At 34.8% G+C, this 22,917-nt stretch overlaps 5 protein-coding genes across 5 annotated transcripts; 3 read left to right on the plus strand and 2 right to left on the minus strand.

The window, feature by feature from the left end:
* Window positions 1-2,252: 2,252 nt before the first annotated feature.
* Window positions 2,253-3,269, plus strand: LOTGIDRAFT_165932 (hypothetical protein; the record flags this gene model as incomplete). Its single annotated transcript, XM_009062965.1, has 1 exon — window positions 2,253-3,269. One exon carries the CDS (start codon window positions 2,253-2,255, stop codon window positions 3,267-3,269), a length of 1,017 nt encoding a protein of 338 aa, XP_009061213.1.
* Window positions 3,270-3,781: 512 nt separating this feature from the next.
* On the plus strand, window positions 3,782-6,370 carry LOTGIDRAFT_234732 (hypothetical protein). Its single transcript, XM_009062966.1, has 2 exons — window positions 3,782-3,945; window positions 4,861-6,370. The coding sequence occupies exons 1-2, from the start codon at window positions 3,939-3,941 to the stop codon at window positions 5,898-5,900; spliced, it is 1,047 nt and encodes a 348-aa protein (XP_009061214.1). The 5' UTR covers window positions 3,782-3,938; the 3' UTR covers window positions 5,901-6,370.
* Window positions 6,371-6,773: 403 nt separating this feature from the next.
* LOTGIDRAFT_84378 (hypothetical protein) lies at window positions 6,774-7,508 on the minus strand (the record flags this gene model as incomplete). Its single annotated transcript, XM_009062868.1, has 1 exon — window positions 6,774-7,508. A coding segment is annotated over one exon (735 nt), but the record flags the coding sequence as incomplete, so codon positions are not given.
* Window positions 7,509-8,816: 1,308 nt separating this feature from the next.
* LOTGIDRAFT_206941 (hypothetical protein) lies at window positions 8,817-12,229 on the plus strand (the record flags this gene model as incomplete). Its single annotated transcript, XM_009062967.1, has 7 exons — window positions 8,817-8,973; window positions 9,163-9,197; window positions 9,598-9,715; window positions 10,229-10,376; window positions 11,100-11,206; window positions 11,926-12,014; window positions 12,208-12,229. The coding sequence occupies exons 1-7, from the start codon at window positions 8,923-8,925 to the stop codon at window positions 12,227-12,229; spliced, it is 570 nt and encodes a 189-aa protein (XP_009061215.1). The 5' UTR covers window positions 8,817-8,922.
* A 2,277-nt stretch (window positions 12,230-14,506) lies between these two features.
* On the minus strand, window positions 14,507-22,917 carry LOTGIDRAFT_126471 (hypothetical protein; the record flags this gene model as incomplete). The annotated part of the gene is made up of 8 exons (XM_009062968.1): window positions 14,507-14,723; window positions 15,250-15,384; window positions 15,843-16,037; window positions 16,269-16,502; window positions 16,767-16,965; window positions 18,090-18,144; window positions 18,454-18,496; window positions 22,508-22,917. 8 exons carry the CDS (start codon window positions 22,915-22,917, stop codon window positions 14,507-14,509), a joined length of 1,488 nt encoding a protein of 495 aa, XP_009061216.1.

Here is a 22,917-nt window from a genome sequence, read left to right on the forward strand (position 1 = left end):
GGCTACAATTGTTTACAGATTCTTTTGATTTTTATTTTGTGTGTCATGTCATTATGAAGATGATCCCTATTGATTTTCGTGATGATCGGATAATTTTTCACCGAAATATCGTGTCTGACTTGACGTTTTACTCTATTAGCTATATTGTGCAACTCGTGCTCACTCTACACGCTACAATTCTTTACAGATTCTTTTGATTTTTATTTTGTATGTCTATGTCGTTATGAAGATGATCCCTATTGATTTTCATGATGATCTATCGATTTTCATGATGATCGGATAATTTTTCACCGAAATATCGTGTCTGACCTGACGTTTTACTCTATTAGCTATATTGTGCAACTCGTGCTCACTCTACAGGCTATAATTCTTTACAGATTCTTTTGATTTTTATTTTGTATGTCAATGTCATTATGAAGATGATCCCTATCGATTTTCGCGATGATCGGATAATATTTCACCGAAATATCGTGTCTGACTTGACGTTTCACTCTATTAGCTATATTGTGCAACCCTGTAGTCACTAAAGACTGTTTAATCATTTCTGACAGCTGCCAGTGGGCGTATGTTACCTTGCCTGGCAAGCTATCTTTTTTTTATTACATTCTCTGTAAATTGTAACGTTTACATACAGAATCATCGCTTATACAGACACCTATATGACACTCATCCTCTAAGAAAATCGATTTTGTTATGGTGATGCGATTCGATGTAAACGTTTTTTTTTTAATCTAAAGGTATAAACGTAGCCTAAATATTTCCACGTGTTCCCGCGAATCCAGGTCGCTTTCTCAACCATAAAATTGCCATGCGCGATTGCGCGTTGAAAAGCCGATATAGTGTGAAAAGCTGTTGCACTTAGTCATTTTTGACACAATTTTAGTATTTCATTTTCAAATGCTCATGCTGAACATGTAATTAAAAATAAATCAATTAAAAACACACACAAAATTACCACTTAGCATGGTTTCGAAGGTATTCGGCTGTTAAAAGTCAAATATAAAAATCAACATGTCGGCCGACCGGTTCTGACGGTTTTCTTCAAGAAAGGTTCAATTTCGTTTTATTTAGTTGATTTTTATTTGAGCAACAATTTCTACAGAATCGGGTTCATGAAATGTTCCTTTTGCGTAAGTAACCTTATGTAACAAAATTCGCGAAATATCGTTAGAATTTTAATCCAAACTGTTGATGCGTTCGAGTGGATGTAAACCAAAACGTAACCCATTTAGGGGAGAGGCTCACTTTCTTATTCAACAGCTCTTACAGAATTAAATATTCTAAAGAGGCCAGGCTATTGGTGTGTTAATGTAATTAAAAATAAAAATAAGATACATAGAGATTACAATTCTGTAGAGAAAAACACAAACACATTTCATGCAATTCATAATACATGAACAGTAGTTACCTCCCTTTATCCAATGCTATTAGTTTCATGATTCAATGAATCGAGATCATATTAATAATCAAAACGGACCACATGGATTATTATAAGACGTGATCCAGCTGCATAGATTTGAAATAAATGAGATCAATGAGCAAACGAAACGTAAGAATAAACGTAATTTTATGATAACTATTTTCTTATCAGGTAGATACTCTTAGTACCGCACTCGGGTCTATTCCACAAGAATGGAAAATATTAGTTGACAGGGAATTTTTTTGTCTTAAAATGCTTGGGATCCAGAGGGGGTACAGGGGAGGGGGCGGGGGGTCAGGAAAAGTGGTTTACACCCTCAATTATGCCTCCACTTTATTTCAACAAATCTAAATGTCTACCTTTTTTCTCCAGGATATGTGTCAGAACAAATTTTCTTGAGAGAACCATCTAAGACGCTCTATGAGAGGCTTGCGACTATGACACCACCACAGAGTAGCCAAAATTTGAATTCAGCCTCAGCAGTTTTGTCATTGAGTTAGTCCCTATTTGTACCCCCAGTCTCGGAAGCCTGGGATCATTGTATTGACGTGAGGTATAAGTAGGTACAAATTTTGTTGGTTTTTCAGTATAGAATTCTTTAATGAATTGACTTTGAATGGCTTGACTCTTAATATTATACTACTGCAAATGATTGGCGCTTTATGGCTACATGTTTTGACAGACAGTTTCAAAGGTTCTGCTCGTAAAATTTTTATTTCCGCTTGAGGTTATATTTCCTTAGCCTGTTTGACCAAATTTGATTAACCTTTTTATTTTGTTATTTAGGTATACTTTAATCCAATGGTTTCATTCCGATCTGACGACGTAGAAGATGAAAATAGTTTTCCTCAAATGGAAAAGAAAGAAGTATTTAATATTAGGGGCAGTGATAATTCTTATATTTTTCTATGTGATAAATTTTACCTCTTTAAAACATTCTCAGACAGACTTTAGTTATCTACGTTTACCAAATGACAATCTTCCCGAACTCACACAGACCAATCTGGAGGAACTGCCTGATTCCGGGCTTGATAAAATCCCCAGGATCATACATCAAACATGGAAAACAGCCGACATTCCCGATTTATACATCGATTGGATTAAATCTTGGCACACCCTGAACCCTGATTGGGAATATTGGTTCTGGACTGACGAAAACACCCGTGCATTCATTGCACAAAAATATCCATGGTTTTTAGATGTGTTCGATAATTATCCCGAACCTATTCGCCGCGCAGATTCAATGAGATACTTTATTTTGTATGAATTCGGTGGAGTGTATGTAGATCTAGATATGGAAAATCTCAAATCATTGTCGCCATTGATCAAAAAGTATTATTGTTTTCTAGGACAGGAACCGTACGTTCATCCCATGATCGACTCAAATTTTGAACATTTGCCCATCAATGCCATAATGGGGTGCCGGAAAGGTCACCCTTTCATGAAATTGTTGATGGACCAACTCCCTAAATTTTCTAATATGTGGCATGTGCTCGATTCCACGGGTCCCCATTTTATGCGACTTTGGTTTAAAGATTATAAGAAATATAATTATAATGCTGAACATGAAAATGGAACATTTTTAACACCACCGGAATGGTTCTTTCCGTTTGTTGATCCAGTAAAAATAAAGGATTTTCACGCAAAATGCAGTAAATATGACTCTCTACTTCACCATCAGAAAAGAGCTTGCCAATTTATCAAAGAATATAATGGTGTTCCGTCCAATTTGAAGCATGCTTTTACTAATCATCATTGGATACATACCTATTTCATATCGAGATACAGTCTTCAACCCCCTCGTAATATACATTCCATTGTACCTTCTGTAAAAATCTGGAAACCATAATAATTAATTTTTAAAAATAAAAGTTAATTTAATTTAAATGAACCGATGTTTTATGTTTTAGTCATACAGTTCTGTAGCCTACAATTATTTTTTGTTATCGACACGTAGTCAACCAATTCTTATACTTTCATAAATCCATGAAATCCATGTAACTACTTGTGATCTGGACCAGTAGTTCTATAAACGAGTATCCTCTATGACACATGTTAAAGAAATTGTTTTATTTGCATAATTAAAAAGATAAAAAAATTATATTCAGTAGTTTATGAGTAAATTTTATACTTGGTTGCCCTTATTTTAAGCACCGAAGTGGGATAGGATTTTGGAAATTTGTACACGGTAGGTTATTCCGACTTGATTAATATCCCACCTCAGGCACAGACATGCAGGTTACACCATTTAAGATTAGATCTTGGGTTCACTTTAGTTGGTTACGCTAAGACGCTAAATCCAATCACAAAGAAATCTTAATCCTCCATTGGTTACGTACTGGGCGATTTTTAGAAGAGCCTGTTTGATCGAAACTAGTCCACAGCAACAAAAAATAAAAAATGAATGAAGCGGATTCGTTTGCCTCTGTTAGTGCAATGAATGTGATTAATTGAAATGTGTCTGGACAGCACATAGTTTCATTGATGATCATTAGTGTGATGAAATTGACCAATTAATATGGAATGTAAGTAGGACCTCTATATTTTTCGATCAATAATATGTCTATCAGAAGAGCGTGTAGTTGTTATAGTCTTGTTTTATTTGTCACTAATTATGAAAAGTGGTAAGTACTAAACGCTGTACAGTAATGCTGTTTTGGATATATAAATAAACCAAGTACTAACAATCCGAACCGCAAAGAGAAACCCGAAATCCAAAACAACATTAAGACCAGATATTGATAACAGTTAATGACTTGTTCACATGAGGAAGTATATTAACCATAAGTGAATAGGATAAGTATTTCGTAATGAAAAGTGGTATCAGGTGTCTAGAAGAGTATATCGGTCAAACACGAATTCTGAATATTCGGCCATATTTAAAAGAGGTCGCACCATTCAAGACGTTGTAGTAAAGTCATCAACGTTTTGCTTGAGATTTTGATGGAAATTGTTCTGCGTTTCATTTATTAACAAATGCTATTTTAATCATGATTCGGATAACTTTTATTTCAAGAGCTATTATTACTTAAGGCCCCTGACTGTTCAAGAGCAGATAATTGTGTTCATTGTTTGATGGTATTTTATAGGTTTATGTAAGCCTCTGAGCCTGATGACATATTCTTATTAGATTGATGCAAGCTGAACTATTTTTCAAAAAGTTTTGAACCCATCTGGATCGGCACTGCCTAGTCAGGCGTCACTTGTCACTATTAACAACAGGCCATTATTCCACGACACGCGACCATTTAAAAGAAATACAGCTTAAGAATCCCACGCAATTATTTGTGTCGTATCAACGAAACCAATTGACCATGACTTAATCCTCGACCAATCAGAGTATGTTATGAAATTTGAGTCCTGAGTAGGATGTCGTCTTACTTAAGCATCTGCTGCAGATTATAGCTCATAAATTTGTTCAACATCGTTTTTTATTTTAGATCTTGTTTGCTTGAGTGATGGGTTGTATAGAGTGAAATCGAAGAAAGAAACATGTAAAACTCTGACTAAAGGAGCAGTCGTTATCATCCTTCTCCATTTTCTTATTCGCTTTGAGCAGGTGCGCGAACATGGGGATTTTGCGTCTTTGAATATCCCTGATTATGACGCCTCACTTCCTCCACTTCCGCCGGAAATAATGGAAGATTTTCCAACCACCGGAATAGATAAGATACCTAAAATCATCCACCAAACATGGAAGAGTACAGCTGTGCCCCAGATGTTTGTTCCATGGGTGAAAACATGGATGAAACGTAACCCTGATTGGGAATATTGGTTTTGGACAGATGAAGCCACTAGAAAGTTCATTGCAGATAAATATCCAGATTTTCTTCCAACATTTGATGGCTATTCTCAACCCATTCGACGTGCAGATGCAATGAGATATTTCATTCTATATGAATATGGAGGTGTGTACGCTGATTTAGATGTAGAAAGCATCCAGTCGTTTTCACCGATTATCAAAAAGTATAGTTGTTTCTTGGGACAGGAACCTTTCGTACATTCTGTTTTAGACACAAATTTTGAACATCTAGTCATCAATGCTGTTATGGGATGTCGGAAAGGTCATCCCTTTATGAAATCTCTAGTCGAGAAATTACCATTATTTTCACACATGTGGCATGTATTGGACTCGACAGGCCCACATTTCGTTACTCTATGGTACAGAGAATATGAAAAACATCATTATCCACCGGACCATGTCAATGGCACCTACTTAGCCCCAGCCCACTACTTCTTTCCCACTTTTGACCCCGCTAAAAGTTTCCATTTTCATTCGCAATGCGCTAATTTTCAAAATTTGAATCAAATGGGTAAACGTGCGTGTATTCATTTGAAGAAAACAAGCCTCCATCCGTATGACATGAAGAACTCGTTTGCAAACCACCATTGGGTACATACTTATTCCTTGATGTTCCGCCTTCCTCTTAAAGGACCAGAAGATATACGCGATTTAGTTCCAGGTGTAAAAGTGTTATAGTGAGCTTCCATTGTGCAGTGTGCCGTATTTTGTGTAAATTCAGTAAATTTGCTGAAACTTTTTGGATCTTCACATAGTACATTTATTCAATATTCTGCCATTCATTGTATATGGAACCGGAATTGCTATGTATCGTATTGGATGTACATGTATATTCTATTATGAGGAATCGCAAACACCACGTTCGTGATAAATCAATCATAACGCATTCATTACTCAGCAAAGCACCATCAAGCTTGTTGATTTGGACTATGTCTAGGAAGTGGAATATTATTTTGTTGATTACAATTATTTAATTCATATTTTATTATTAAAGCTTAATATTTTGTCCTTATATAAGGTAATTAAATGTAACCTTGAAGTACTTTGACCAGGAATTGTTATCTTTCGACAAACGAGTCCCATAAATTATTTGTTTCAACTAAACAATTTTTAGTCGTATTTTAACTATTAAAGTTACATATTTGTCCATATATGGTGTTAATTTGGAAATTTATGCCAAACTGTAGACCGGTAGCCAAACTTCCGTTAGCACCACACATGAATATAATGGAATATTCATATTCTAAACTTATTGAACAATGTATTATTCAGGCTAGCCAGCTTTTCCAATGGCGAGTGTTGATTTTGACCAAACCGTGACCATAGAGAGCGCCGTCGTGATTTCAAAACTTCCAAAAAGCCTATTTCACTCATTGTAATGTATTCACAATCTGGTATAGTCAAACTAAATTCATTATTCCACTTTGAAGTTTCGATCGTTATAGAAGTTTGATTTTTAGAATTGCAAAATTCTTCAATTTCTTCTGATAACTCTGAGTAGTATTTCACTTCTTCGAAAAAGTCATCATCTTGCTTCGACATTGTTTCGTTGAACTTCGACAGAAAGTAGTTGTACAATTTGAAATCCAATGGCGAATGATGTCGATATACTTCAACTTCATTTGGTGAAAGTTGGGTCTTACAATTACTTGATTTAGACCACGTGTTTATCTTAATTTGGATCACATCTTTCAACGACCACCCCAATAGGCGACGCATATATATGATAGATTCTTCAAAACGTTCAGCAACTAACACAAAATCGAAGAATTGGCCTATATGTTGAAGGTAATCTTTGAAAAAGTCAAGGTCATTGAAATATCTCGTCGGGTATCCAAAATCGCCTGTCATTCTGTTACGAGTATCTGATAGTAACTCTTTATCATAGCTCTTGATATTTTGTAGAAAATTATGAACGAGTTCTGATCCTTTACCACTGACCATGTTCAAGTAATAATTCTTGTCGCCTGCGAATAGTTCTCTATAGTAACAAAACGCCGACATAAACCTGGTGACCGGATTACGTACAGATGCAATATACACCGTGTCGGCAGGTAAGAGAGTTTGAAAAATCTTGTCATTGAAAGTACAGTGGTAGAACAACATGTCGAATGTCTTATTTCCAGGTGGAGGTAAAACGTGCCAGATTGGCTTACCAGAATAATCTGACAGATAATTTCCTCGTGAAGGTAACAATTCTGTCAAGTTGTGATGTAATACATATCTGTTAAAAATGTTTTGAATCGTTGTACTTCCGGTTTTATGAACTTTTAAATACCCCACGTGATTCTTTACTTCCGCTTCTCGATGCTTCATTAATTGATAACGGAATGGATTCTGTAACGGTTGGTTTGTATCTGCGATGGTTAAATGAAAGAGGTATCCAAGTGAATCTCGTTGTCTGCTGTAAATTAATCTAAAAAAAAAGCATGAATTGAAATAACTCGTGGACATGATTTTAATTTTTTTTAGATAAGTTTATTGCGTTAGCACGTGCATGTATAAAACATCCTGCAGTAGCATTATTTACTGACCTATGTAGATAAAATAAAGTAATAAATAAATATATATTATATAAATACAACGATGAACATATTTAATGTAAAAATACACTTTTTATCCAGTAAATTAAATGATTAAGATAGGGCCTACAATTATACGGTGAAATCAAAGTTCTCATTGCAAAAAACAATTCCCAACCTAGCTCTACACCAACATTGGATTCAAATGATTCAAATTCAGACTATCCGAATGAAAAATTGTATTGTGATACCTCTGCAAATTTGCAGACGATTTAAATTGCAGCGAGGCTTTTAAAGATATTGAAAGCTACTTTCTATGCCGATCTATATTTTTGTTGGGAAATTTAAATTTAAATGAAATAACTTACAAGCTACAAAAACATACTACAACTGTCAAAATCAGGAAAATTTTCTTCTTTCCTGAAGCAATTTGACTGACCGTACCTGTAACCATTGTCTGACATGTTCTGGTATTACAAATGATAAAGTCACTATATCGATATTTTAATGAAGCTTCAATGTTTGTTTTTGAATAAATCAACACTTTCGTGCTTCTCTTAATTGCCATTTCCATTTATAGTTTAAATATTAAGTTCATTTAGGCCCTACCTAATGGTATGTTTGTGATATCAACAGCTGGGTTTTAAATAACTTTCTGATATACTGTCAAAGTCAGTCTTCCCTGGAGTAATTAAAGTGTAGCACTGTTAAAGACCACCATTATGATGTTACTATGGATCCATATATTTGGAGAGCGATTTTAAATCCCCTAATTCGAAGCTTAGACCGTTGATTATGTTGTGACCCTTTATTTATATGAACACCGTATAGCCGTACCCTTTCACTTGGCATCATTGTTTTGTACCAAGACACCATTGTGTATGCTATGCAGTCACCTCTACTCACTCTTTGACAAAATATCGTGTAGTTCTGTTGTTGAAGTGAATCGTGGAAATATCTCAAGAACGCCAAGAGCGAATAGATTTCTTTTTCATCGGGTAACTACACTGTTGTACATTTATCAATTACCGTGCAATTATTTCACTGGAAAATAGAGTCTACTTGCTCGTGACAAGATACTGGAAGTAAACAAAAATATTACGTTCACAGTCATTTTTATTAGACTTTTAACTTCGTACAAGCCTTAATTGATAAAGTGGTCAGGTTTTGGAAACAATATGGGAAATAAAGTCACAACTTTTACTGAAGATCAGCTTGAAGCCTATCAGGTAGGTCCCAGGTGTCGAGGAAATTTACTTTCTAAAGGGTGCGTCTTCGTTGTCGAAAATACTCAAATGGGTAGCATGTTGATGTAATGAAAAACAGTATGCTTATTGCCATTTCTTTTCTGCCTTACTGGTTTCTTACTTTTGCCCCCAATAATCACAATTAAAAGGTGATTTCATTTGTTATTTCAGGATTGCACATTTTTCACCAGGAAAGAAATTTTGAGGTAAGATATTAGCCTATTGGCCTATTGAGTATATTTTTAAAGAAATATGTAATCTGTGGATTTCACTTATTCTGTGTGCATTTTGTTAGTCAGTGGTATTGGAATATATATTAGAGATGTGAACTAAACTAACTGAGGCATAATAATTCAATAACTGTACACAAGCTGGGACAATTTAACATCTAAAAAGCATCAAAATTTGGGTTGGCTCCAGGTGGTGTTCTGAAATTATGATTTATTATTATTCCTGTGGTTAAAGATATTATTCTCATGTCCATACTTCGAGACAAGTTCGGAATGTTTGTTTAAAGACATGTGCTTAGGGGTCTGTCTGTTGTTATATTTCTACCTCTATGCACATGCCAATGTTTTATACAATTTACTTACTGATTATCATTAGAGTATTTAAAAGATATCAAGAATTATCACCAGATTTGATACCATTCAATATGACTGGAGATGAAAGTAGAAAAATCAAACTTCCTAGTGATGTGATAGAACAAATGGCAGAATTAAGTGTAAGTATTGAAGTGAAATAAGAATAGAGCTCATAAAAAATCATGGGCCTATGTCAGAATATGTGGGTATAGATCTTATTAGGACTGTTATGTACTTTAGTCAATATTTTTATCCATATCTGTCATGAATATGTAAGGAATCCACGAGAATTAAGAAGAAAGTTCATCATGCATCATGATGTCTTCATGAGGAGAATGAATTCAACTAAAACCCCTAAAAATTTTGTTTGAGGGATGAACATTTTTTTTGTATGGAAAATGACTTCCAAAGCTTCTTAAAATGGTAAAATCTCCCCCTGTACCTCACATGGCCCCCATCATCAGCTGATATTTTACACTTCCTCTATTTTTTATATCACTACTGAGACATAGTACAAAAGTTTTATTACAATAAGTACTGCAAGTACTGTGATGCCAGCTGGGTGTCACTAATGACTTGGAACATGCTCAATTTTCTGGAACAATGGATAGCTATTAATGTCATGTGTTTATTTACACATGTTCTCATTACAGGAGAATCCATTTAAGAGTAGAATTTGCCAAGTATTTTCTGAAGATGGAAATGGTAGCTTGTCCTTTGATGACTTTCTGGACATGTTTTCTGTGTTCTGTGAAGCTGCACCAAGAGATATCAAAACTGCTTACAGTTTCAGAATCTATGGTCAGTTGAAAAACATTGGTTTTATTTCATTTTTGTCTGCATAAAATAATGAATATACCAAAGTCGAATTGTTGTTGATTCATGTTTTTACTAATATTTTCATATCAATGTAAAACTTTCAGTAATGAAATAAACAAATGGGTGCTTGAATTAATTTGTGTGATGAAAAAACAAAATCTGATTTTCTGATAATGTAATAGTTGTAAGAACAGAGTCTGTCTTTGTTCATGAGAATGTGATTTCTTAGTTTAATTATATTAAGAATATGGCTCAGCACATTAGACATCTGTTGACAGAACTTTGAAATATTTACAAATCAATACGTCAGTTGTAAAGTTATAACTTATTGCTATTATTATGATTCTTTCATTATCATACAAGTTCAAGTTAAAGGGATTGTTAAGCTGTTTTCTAAATTTTTTAAGGTCATGGGGACACTGATAGCAACAAATACACCATTCCAATTTTCAATCAGATGTCTCTGGTTTCTGCAATTCCACTAAAACTTAGTGTTTGATGACATCATTAAACACAGAATTTTGCAATTAGTGACGTCATCAAACACTTTATTTTAGTCTTATTGTCACAGACATCTTCTAATAAAAAACTGGAATGGTGCAAATTGATGCTATCAGTGTCCCTGATACACATACAACTTTCAGAAAAACACTTTACAATCCCTTTAAGTATAATAATTATCATATTTTTTTCCAAAATAACCAGATTTTGATGGTGATAGCTATTTGAATAAAGAAGATTTAGAGAAAACCTTAAAGAATTTAACTAGAGATGAGTTAACTACAGATGAAGTTAATTTTGTTGTGGATAAGGTAGGATAAAATAAAGAATATTGCTTGATTTATTATACCCCCTCCCTATATATGGTTGATATATATATCTGCTAGGTTTTACATATCTGTTAAATTATATATATATGACCAAATTTGTTTCTGCTAGGTTTAATTATATTATGACTTGACTTGTATCTCCTAGGGTCTTATAAAATAAAGCCTCATTTATATCTGCTAGGTTTTATATGTTATATAATGACTTGACTTGTATCTCCTAGGTTCTTATAAGATAAACCCTCATTTATATCTGCTAAGTTTTATATGTTATATAATGACTTGACTTGTATCTCCTAGGTTCATAAAAAAAAACCCTCGTTTATATCTGCTAGGTTTTATATGTTATATAATGACTTGACTTGTATCTCCTAGGTTCTTATAAGATAAACCCTCATTTATATCTGCTAGGTTTTATATGTTATATAATGACTTGTATCTCCTAGCTTCTTATAAAATAAACCCTCATTTATATCTGCTAGGTTTTATAATTAATTAGACCTGATTGATATATTCTAGGTTTTATATTTAATTAGACCTGATTGATATATTCTAGGTTTTATATTTAATTAGACCTGATTGACATATTCTAGGTTTTATATTTAATTAGACCTGATTGATATATTCTAGGTTTTATATTTAATTAGACCTGATTGATATATTCTAGGTTTTATATTTAATTAGACCTGATTGATATATTCTAGGTTTTAGAAGAAGCTGATCTAGATGATGATGGCATGTTGTCTTATATTGAATTTGAACATGTGATTTCTCGAGCTCCTGATTTTCTCAAGTAAGTATATAGATTAGGGTTTTGTCTATTGAAATTTCTGAAATTCCCTTCAATACATTAATTCTCGCAAAGTTACCAAATAACATGACTTGCATAATAAACTCTCCCTACCTTTTTTTTTATTGAGAAAGTGTGGCATCAATACTGATGTTTTTCTTTTTCATAATTAATTTTTTGTTATTTTCTATTTCAGCACGTTCCATATAAGGATATAGTTTTTTTACCAACTTGGTTGTTTTGTCTAGTCCCTCCTTTTTTTCCTATGCAATTTATTATTACATATCTTATTAAAGTTGTGTGAAACAGTGCTATTGATAACCAAACAAAGATATTTATGCTCATCAGAGAACAATTTTAAACATGAACAGAAAAAGTCCAGTTTGGCTAGAAATAGTTTAAGTAGTGTATCTGGATTATTTGGTTTCAATTATTATTTATTCTACCCAGAAATATCATAGACTGATAGTTTATATATATATACAAATCACAGAAAAAAATTAGACACAATTAGCATTTCAAGAAGATTGGGGAAACCAAAAAGATGTTCATAGATATCTTCGTCTGACTAAAGCTGTTATATTTTATGATCATGTAATTTGTTACAGGATCCTTCTAGTGATAAACTCTTGGTATTTTTGTCCATTCTCTGCTATTTTATCTTTAAACTGAGATCAGGTCATTATCCCCACATGTATTTGTTATAATATACAATATAATGCTTTCTTAGTGATATCACAGATTCTACAAAAAAGAAGAAATCCATATACAGAGAAATCTATAATTGCTCTTAAACCTAGACCTAAACTGGCCTTTAAACTTGGGTGTTTTGTATTGATCATTTCTTTCTTTAACACAAACTTTCATATATATGTAAAGATGAGGTTCATTTGTTTTTTTTTTTCAATTGTTTTGTATTGTTTATTTTTTCACTATTATTGTTCAGAACTAGTCACACTAAGCATATCACTTGTTTATTTCATAGATATATATATGTGTATTTGTATATTTTGTTTATTCATTTCACCTTGTTGATATTATGGTGAAAGTTGAATTGTGTGCTATCAGCTTTTTCTTCCCCTTAGAGTTGGCAGCTATTCTCCTGGCAGATGTCTTTCCAAGTTATTTCCCTTGAGAGACATCAAGATGGGATACAAACCATTTGACCATTTTCCAACAGGGAATTATGGATTAGCATTGTCTTTGAAACTACGCCATTTAATACCATGCCAAATAACGTCTCTTTGCCATAGACTCATTAGTGTAAGGGTCACCGGTTGGTTATGTCATGTGAACAGTTATCTGGAAAGGAATATCAGTCGTTTTGTCTCAATTTTCTTGTGGTCACATGTTTCCCAATACTAAAAAGTACTAGTCCTTTTAAGCATTGGCAATGTTATTATTTGTTATTAGTTGTTATTACTGTATATTCCAATTGTTATCTTTATTTCTTTTACATCCCAATAAAGAATTCCTCGAGTCCTTTGTTTTTATTTATTTTATTAGCGTATCGTTCGTATCCTCCCGTAGCTGGGGGTACAAACTGTGCGGCCACTGATTCCAACATCCCGGAGTCCAGTTAAGTATATCTAGTAATTAATTTGAATCCCAAAATGGTTCATCTTTTTATTGATATCAATGGCGATATAAAATACAATCAGAGTCTTAATGGATACAGTGTTCTTAACAACCGTTGTGCAAGCTGATAAACCCCAAATTCAGCTATCCATATTTCTTTCTGGAATTTAATCAAGTCATCCAACCAATAGCAATTCGATATGTACCGTGGACATCTTCACATCAAGACCGATATGATCAATGTTAATAAGATCCCCTTGTGATATCGCTGATATTTAGGCTACTATAGACCTGTTAATGCACAGGGTGTCTTGCTCATTGAGCACTTTCAGCTGGTAAGGGGAATATTTAAGCTGCTATACACCCCTTCATGTACAGGATGTCTTGCACATTGAGCACTTTCAGTTGATAAAGCGGATATTTAGGCTACTTTACACCGCTTTATGGACAGGGTGTTTGGCACATCCACTGGTAAAGCGTTTAACAAGGTTTTCAACATATCTCATGATTCATTTTCTGATGTAAGAGAAAATATTCACAGAGAAACAGGTGTTTGAAATCTGCCAGGTAGTTTAGTATTTATATAGGGTACTATATTCCACCAGACATGATTATTTCCAAAAACTATTTATTACAAAAATTAACAATTTCTAAATAAATAAACCTGTTTATAAAAACGTTAGTATGTTATTAAAATCATTGCTGACGATATGGTGATAAGTGGTGGATATGCTCTGATATTTCTTGGATCCGGGATGCAGTGGCGAATCTAGTCCCCCCCCCCCCCCCCCCACCTCCTCCTCCGTCTCAAATTCAATACCATACGTGCGTGGTGCTGTTGGCTTCCCTTGACAATTATGTGTCCCCCACTTGCCCCCTCCACCTAATGCCTTATAGAAACGCCACTGACGGGATGCTCAAAGTTTGGTGGATGGTTCGGAGGTGTATTCTGGGTTGTCTATCCCTGATTTTGCTTTACCATTAGTTACTGGCTTTTTTTCGTCCATTTCCAAATCCAGCGTCTCGTTAATCTGTACCTCTGTTAGGTTATTGAAGTAGTTTCTGAAAACATGACTGAGAATACCAGCCCCAATCGAGTCACCAATAACGTTGATAGCAGTTCTAAATCGATCTCTGAAAATAAAGTCGTATTCATTTAAATAGGCCTATAACAAAAATATCATTTATACCTAATGTGCATCGTATCACGAATACGGGTTTTGCCATGGTCTTAGTAACCCGAGGAAGTATGACGAATGGGGTGTGGTTTGGACACGATGCCTGATGGTAGAACTACATACAGAAAAGTCACCCATGTTTTTGAGCTGACTGATCTACAAACACTTACTGATACAATCCACAAATGTGACAACGGTTCCATGGTAAAACTTTTATGCGAGCACAAGAACAAGTTTACTCAGAATTTCGGGGCATTATTAGTGAACATTCTCTTTATGGACATGCACATTTATCTAGACAGAAAATTTCGATACCGGCGTTTCTAGTGGAGTAGAATATTTCTTAAATTCAATATTATAATATCATATTTTAATATGGATCGCGAAGCTTCTAAAATACTGATACCAAGCCACGATATGACCAGCAGTTGATGCTGAAGTCGCAGAACAAACGACACAGTAAGTAACCAATTTATACTTACAGCAGCCAGTCGATGGCTAGGATGAGCGTGACATCTTTAGTTGGTAAACCAACGGCAGTGAGAACGATTAACATTGTAACTAAACCAGCTTGTGGTACACCTGCTGCTCCGATAGCTGCGGCTGTGGACGTTAAACTATAACAGAGTAAAACAATACATCAGACAGATTTCCTAGGTTTGGTCATGATTGATCATTGATGTTCGACTGCTTATATACCCCACAACTTTTCAGAATGAAAATGTGATCGGTCAGCAAGTATACAGGTGGGAATGGTCAATAGTCATTATTTGCAGGCTGTAATATTCATTAAATTCAGGATTTGATGACTTTAACAATGTCTAAGCTGCTTAAATAATTATTTGTGAAACGTGATCTCAAATGCTCAAAAGCCTGGTCAACATTGTCGGTTGAAGAACTTGGTGTCTGATAAGTGTCCAAATGCCTTTAAGCGATATACGATATGCATTTTATGGAACAACAATCAATGGTTAGTTTTATGCAACGTTTGACTTGTTTCCCTCGTTGTCCCCAGGCACACTGTGGCCATATATTTGTGCCAGATGTCCAGAGGGCGGGGTCATCTTTAACTCACCTAACAATGATAATATCGGCTATCCCTAACGTGATACCATTGGCCTGAGCTATAAATATAGCTGCCACTGCTTCATAAAGTGCTGTTCCATCCATGTTAATAGTAGCACCAATAGGAGCTACAAACTTAGCCACGAGAGGGTTCACACCATTCTTATTGATCAAACAATCCATGGTAATAGGCAATGTTGCTGAACTGTAATAGAGCAATGAAATGTTTCTAATATCAAATACACGTACGTATACCAAAATAATTACTATATATAACATATGGGCTCGAAGAAAAAGACGTGGATTTGGAACTGCAAGGATAGCTGTAAATAACACAAATGTGACCTAGGCCAATGCTTTTATCTAACAAATATCTTAGAATTCATCTTTTGACAATGACATCCCCGATGAGTTGCAGAGACTCCCAACAACTTACCTGGAAGCTGTACCCCAGGCGGTAATAATAGCTCGTAACATTCGGTATAAAAACACGAAGGGATTTTTTCTGGTGGCAACGAAATAGATGAGTGGAAGAATAATAGCACCATGTATAAACAGTCCAGCTATGACAGTACCAAAATACAATCCTAACTGAGTAAACGTCTTCTCTGGACTTTCCATGGCAACAAACTTAGCGGCAATCAAAAACATGATACCAATTGGTGAAAACCTGGGGAAAAAAACAAAAAGATAAAGTAGTCTGTGATTATCTATTTGCCCAGATAGTAAAGTCAATTTCAAATGTCCATTGCAGCATAAAAAGGCTTGAAATCCAATGTAGAAAAAATTCTAAATCGCTCTACAATAACGCTAAATTGAGTACTATTTTAACAGTGAAAATATTTTGTTATGAAACTCATATATACGTTTGCATGTTTACATGCTGCTGTGATTCCTGTGAATACGAATTTTACAACTGGAAGTGACATCTTACCAGATAACAAGTCGAACTAGCACCATAATAACGTCATTTATAGCTTCAAACAGATCACGTAATGGTTTGGCTTTTTCACCAACGTGATTGATGGTACTACCAAAAAATACAGAGAAAACAACCAGCCCCAAGATATTCATTCCACTTTGGCTCACTATCTTTACACTTTGTGTTGTTTCATCTACAACAGTGAAATAAACTTTGTTTTAAGCTAGTTACTATAGTTACTCCACTGATATCCATCCACATCAAATCAAATCGACAATAAACTAGGATAATGTGGCAAATTGCAATAAAGTCCAATCATTCTTGAACGAACAGTCTGATTTTTTTTCGTATGCTGGGAAAGATAGACCAACATCTAAAGCAAAAAGATTCAACTACTAATAACTCAAAAATTATTTAAATGGTTAACCTTAGTAGGTATTGCTAATGCGCGTATTAAAAGAAAATAAACGCCAAATTGTCAAAAAAATACGTTTTCGACTTCTGCTGAAGCTCATAACACCAAAAACCGAATAATAACTTTACTATTGATTAACAGTACGTTTTCAAAACAGATTGATCGAGTATATACATAAAAGTTTAAAGCAGAGAAACCTCTCAGGTATAATTTACAACATTTTTGACAATAAAAACTTTGAATACTTCCTCATACAATGTCATGCATTTGGGCATTGATATGTTTCAAGCTTTGCAAATATAGCCTTTCGTATTTTAACAATTCCGATTGCTATAAAACTTAATACAATATATTTTGTTAAACAGTGCACATATAACATTATATTATGGTTTTGGACAACATTATGTTTCTAATAAAACTTTGAACATGTATTTGAGGGTAATCCTTTGATAGCATTATTATTTGAAGAGGTGTATATAGAAATAATCATATCATATCCTCTCACAAGAAGTAGGGACTAAAATTAGTGGGGAATTTTTTTACTTTCCCTGATAGAAACTAACCAAATAGAAGGAATGAAATAAAACTGATATTGTGCACCAATGTGCTCTGACGTACAATATCCGTCGTATGCAATAAGTGAAAAATCACATATATATCAATGCCCAGTGTATTTTGTCCCTTCAGAATTACTAACAACTTTTATCAAGACATTCCCTCAGAAGTGGAAGTTTTTATCATTTTTTCAATCATCTGTAATAGAAAATTGTAAACCAATTCCACTTTTTTGTAGGTTAACAACTATTCAGCTTCATACGTATACAAGCACCTGGCTAAAAATCTCAATAAATTAAAAAAAAGGTTGAATTAGGATCGTACGTAGAAATACGTACTTTGATAGACTGTTATATTCTCAGTACCATTAGTTATAATTTTTTTAACTTCTTCAGTAGTTTCTGTGTATTGAGTTTCTAACTGAAAAATACATTGAAATAAATTAGAAAGTGTTAGATCTTTCCCCAGTTAGTGTTGAAATTTCCAACGCAGACTCGCTTCTACCACTATTTGAGTGGCAGTCATCGGTTTGTCTGAGTGTTATCAGTGGCGGCGCCCGTCTATGGTACTGGGGGTATATATGGAAGGGGGCAGAGTGACCTAACGGGAGGAGAGGGGGGGAGGGGGAGGGGGGACAACTGTCGATGTTGAGATTCAATATTCGGCAACTACCAGGAAGTGCAAAGACGATCGATGTAATACGATGATCAATAAAGCGAAAGCACCCACCTTACTAAAGCAAGCTTCAATGATGTTTGGTGGAAAACAGTTTCTGTAAGAAAAAAGAGGGAAGGTTATATGAAGAGTTCCGTTGTCGACATTCTTACGTTTAGTAAATGTCAATGCATGACATCAGTGGTAATAATCTAACGTGAGTATGTTTTCTTTTTTAATTCTTTGCGTCCAGACATTTCTGTCAGCAATTCAGTTGTATCAGTCGGTGAAGTATATATTTAGATGGTCATAACCCATAAAGTGTTTTGATTTATAGATTACATTTTTTGTTTAATTCTTTGGAACCAGACAGTTTCAGTTCTGAAATCCAGTTATATCAGACGGTTAGGATATATTTTAATGATCCACAAATATTATATCTTGTTTGTTTATTATCGAAAAGGGAATTCGGTGGATTAGGATTAGTAAAGAGATTAATTTATTGTTTGATCACTGACCCACGATATACATTAATGGTATTTTTGAATCGGTCAGACGGAATGCTCAGTATGGCCAAAAACAAAGTGGTTTTACTTCAACCGGATTATACTTCAATGACCTATAAAAACTGAAGTAGATTTTACGACATGCGGCTCGTGCCCAAATGAACAACTGTATGAAATGGCCAATAACCCGCATAAAACGTATGAGGTCTTTCATCCAAATGGGCTACTGACAATGGGACAATATATTCATTCGACACTTCACTGGGATACTGATATGGGTCTAAAGATTACCAGGTATACTTTCCCATGGGCTAGTGAACCCCTCCCCCCCCCCTCCCACTCGTATTAATCTACCACCTAATAATACGAGGCTAACTAGTGTAGACTGATATAAAAAGCCTCCTTTATTGGTTGGTTGGTTGTTGGTTGGAAGATTACGGTTAAAGTCCGCTTCCAGCACGTGCTGATATCGCAGATTTGATATGAAGGGAGGTTTCGTGGCTATTGATATATATGTACCAAATTGGCTACTGTTATGAAAAGATGATCTGCGACAAACTACACTATAAAGACTGAAATTGCATGAGAGTTATACTTAAGGGGATAATACACAATCTCTTCTTTCGAAATATACACCATCTAGGATGAAAAGATAATATTGTTATTTTCGGTATACAAGACACATTGCATGATATGCGGGATTAAACTATTATCTATATCATTTTAATTTTTGATGCATACAAGAAGGCGAAACTTGCGTGTGAAGGGGATTTTTTTCTTATTATTTAGTAGTAGTACTTGAAACTGATTAGATATAAAGTAAATTGATTCGTGATAGGCGCGGAGAGACCAGGTACGGGTCCGAACACGTGGCGGACATGTGTGACTACATTTTCTATCGATAATACCCCAACGTAGTTCAGATACAGTATACATCCACCTTTGACATGTCCGATACACTGGTACATTGTACAGAGCAAAATTATAGATGCAGTAGAAAATTGTGTCCGCATCGTTACCGAAACCGTTGATCTGTATAGATAATCCAACACCACCCGCTTACTGTATATCTACGTCTACGGACATTTAAGCATTGTCTAACCAAGAATGTGTACGGAGCAATCGATGATTGGTACAATGGGCTGGAATTGGAATCTCCACGAGACAAACATTTTCAGATCCTAAAATTCTGGGTTCGCCTTGTGTTAGCTCTCAACCCTATCATAGCTTTCATTAATTTAATGTCTAATGCCTTTACGTGGTATAGTCAATGACGATACAATTTGGGCAAAAATTGAACTTGATTTCTTATATTTGATATATTGACAGCATTTACTGATGCATGAATCAAGTGACAACAGTTGGATTTAAAATGACCACGGTCATACAGCTCTATCAATTAGAAAATTGCTTATGTTCTACTTGAGTTTTTATAATGAATTGCTGTACCATCCACTGGGCGTCAGAATGAAATCAGTTTCAAATCGGTTCAGTGATCATTAAATTAAATTATGACTGCGTTCATTATGTTTGACCCAAATAATTTCTTTTATCAAAAACTGTAGGTATTTACTAGCAAATTGAAGGGTGTTATCGTATGTAAAAGCAACAAAAGCAAGATCTAATTCATATCAAAGTGACAGACGACGTAGCCTTGACCTAGTGTATATACAAGCATAATATATTCAGTCAACCACGAACACGTATTATATACTGTGTATACCTTGATACTCTTATTATGGATGAAATTGCGCCAAAATGAATCAATTATACAAAGCAGTGTTTCTGAACTGGGGTTGAGATTTACCCCCGGTGGTGAATAAGCCTTTGACGTGGGTGAAAAAAAAGTCTGGTTAATTGAGGGTGAATGGTCAGAAAAGTCATATGATTCGCTCATTGCGTTCACCATTAACCATTGATTCTGATTTCTCAGGTGTTGTGGGCTCACACTAAGAACTATACCAAAATCTGACGATATCGTAATATAAAATTATATTCAATAAATGTGACTTGAATTATTTACTTGATAATTGAAAGGGGTAGTGCAGAGGTAGGTGAACAGGGTAAAAAAAGTTGAGAAGCATTGGTATAGAGCCTATTAAATGAATATTACATCAACCTGTTCTACAACAAGAGCAGGTCGATATTGCGATCAACAGATTCTGGAAGCAACTAGATTTCCATCGACTGTTAGTGACTGGTGGTATCTGGGATATCTGAGTAATCGCTTCATGACGTCGTCAGGGGAGCACAGAGCACACCAGTTGCTCATGTTTAATTTTCTACAGAAATTAGATCTTATCGTCGACATAGCTTATGTGGTCGAAATCTAAGACCATTCATTTGATCGCAGTTGCTAGTTGGTCAACTTCTACATAGTTTCTACACATGTAACAGACTGTAACAGATCTGAGTTTGTCAGTTGACCTTGGATAGTTCGTTTCTTAATTTCACAGAACCATTATGGTGATATACATTTGAAAATGCCCTGAGGAAAAAGGCACGAGCCAAATTTGACTTCTGTGGGTCTTTGCCAAATACAATGAATTATTCCAATCCACAGAATCCAACCCGAAACGCTTGGACCACCCGAGGATTCATATATCCTTAAGATCTTCTACAAGCAACGCCCCACACTTTATTCGGCTCATAAAATAAATGAGTTTTCAAGCTTTACAATTATTCACTTTGAAGAGCTTTTGAAAGAAATTTGGTTTTTGACTTTTTAAACCTAACTGACTTATTAAAACTTAATGTAGTCGTTGCACTGAAATGACTACATTGCATATTCTGCACATAAAACTTAAATTTGTGATGCACAAAAAGAAGATTGTGATCTATAGTTATTTGGAAAATTATTTTAAATTTTAGATGTTAAGATGAAAACATATTATATAAACTGTGAGTGTGTTGGTTAATCGCCCATGCAATTAAAATTGTTAAAAAATGTTTTTTGTTAACAAAAACCAGAGAAACGTGTAACCAAAGATAATATTGTCCTCGGGCAACGGTAAAGTAGCTATCTTATAATCTAGGTTTATTTCATATATCATAAACTATTTCAGTTTAAAGGTTAATAACCAAGCGATGTTTACAAAATAGTTAATTTGAATGTTTTCATGCAATCAACATGAAAACGTAACTACATGGTATGGGGCAAGATATCACAAAACTATTCAACGGCTCAACTAGATGTGTGGGGGTTCGTGGACCTAAGTGGGTTGGGGCCCCCACTCGTTAACATATACTCCCCTGAAGTTTTTTTCTGGGAGTTGGTGTATCCCTTGAGGTTGCGGTAGTTAAGCCACTGAAATTCTGTTTTATAAACGAAAGAAATAGTATTTTCGAATTACTTTAGTATTGAAACTTGATGGACGACCAGAGCCATGAACTAGTCCAGTCGATCCAGTAGTGAAAGGGGTTCGCATACTTAAGGAAAGATCTTTGCCAAGGTGTTTGATTCCACCGATTAGACACTTGTTGAGTTCCAGGAGACCAAATATTATCACTTGACCGACTGTTTTAACAATAGAAAATAAATTCAATATTTTAGTTTAATCTTTAATTTGAAAAATAAAAAAAAAGTAAAAAGAATTTGAAATGCGAAAATAGAATAATATTACCTGATCAGATCTAGCAGAGAATCCAGAGGATTGCTGTCACGTGATGAACCAGCTCTGTCCAACTCATCTGACGAAAAGCCAGGCTGTATAGATACCACCAGAATAATTCCCAGAATGACAGCAATCAGAGTAGTGGTGAGATAGTATACTATAGCACCTAATCCAATCCGACCAGACGATTTGTTATCCATGGTGGCCAAGGCGGTGATGATACTGGACACAATCAGAGGCAGGATCAACAGCTTCAACATACTCAAGAGCAGCTGACCCGGGAACTCCAGATAGAAGATCTTTCGCTTCTCAGACGGTTCCCATACATCTCGTAATCCGAATCCCAATCCAATACCAATTATTACTGCTATTATCATAAAGATGACAATCAGATTATCCAGCAACACCTCCTTGATCAT

The sequence above is a fragment of the Lottia gigantea genome (genome assembly GCF_000327385.1).
Source record: "Lottia gigantea unplaced genomic scaffold LOTGIsca_54, whole genome shotgun sequence".
Lineage (NCBI taxonomy): Eukaryota > Metazoa > Mollusca > Gastropoda > Lottiidae > Lottia > Lottia gigantea.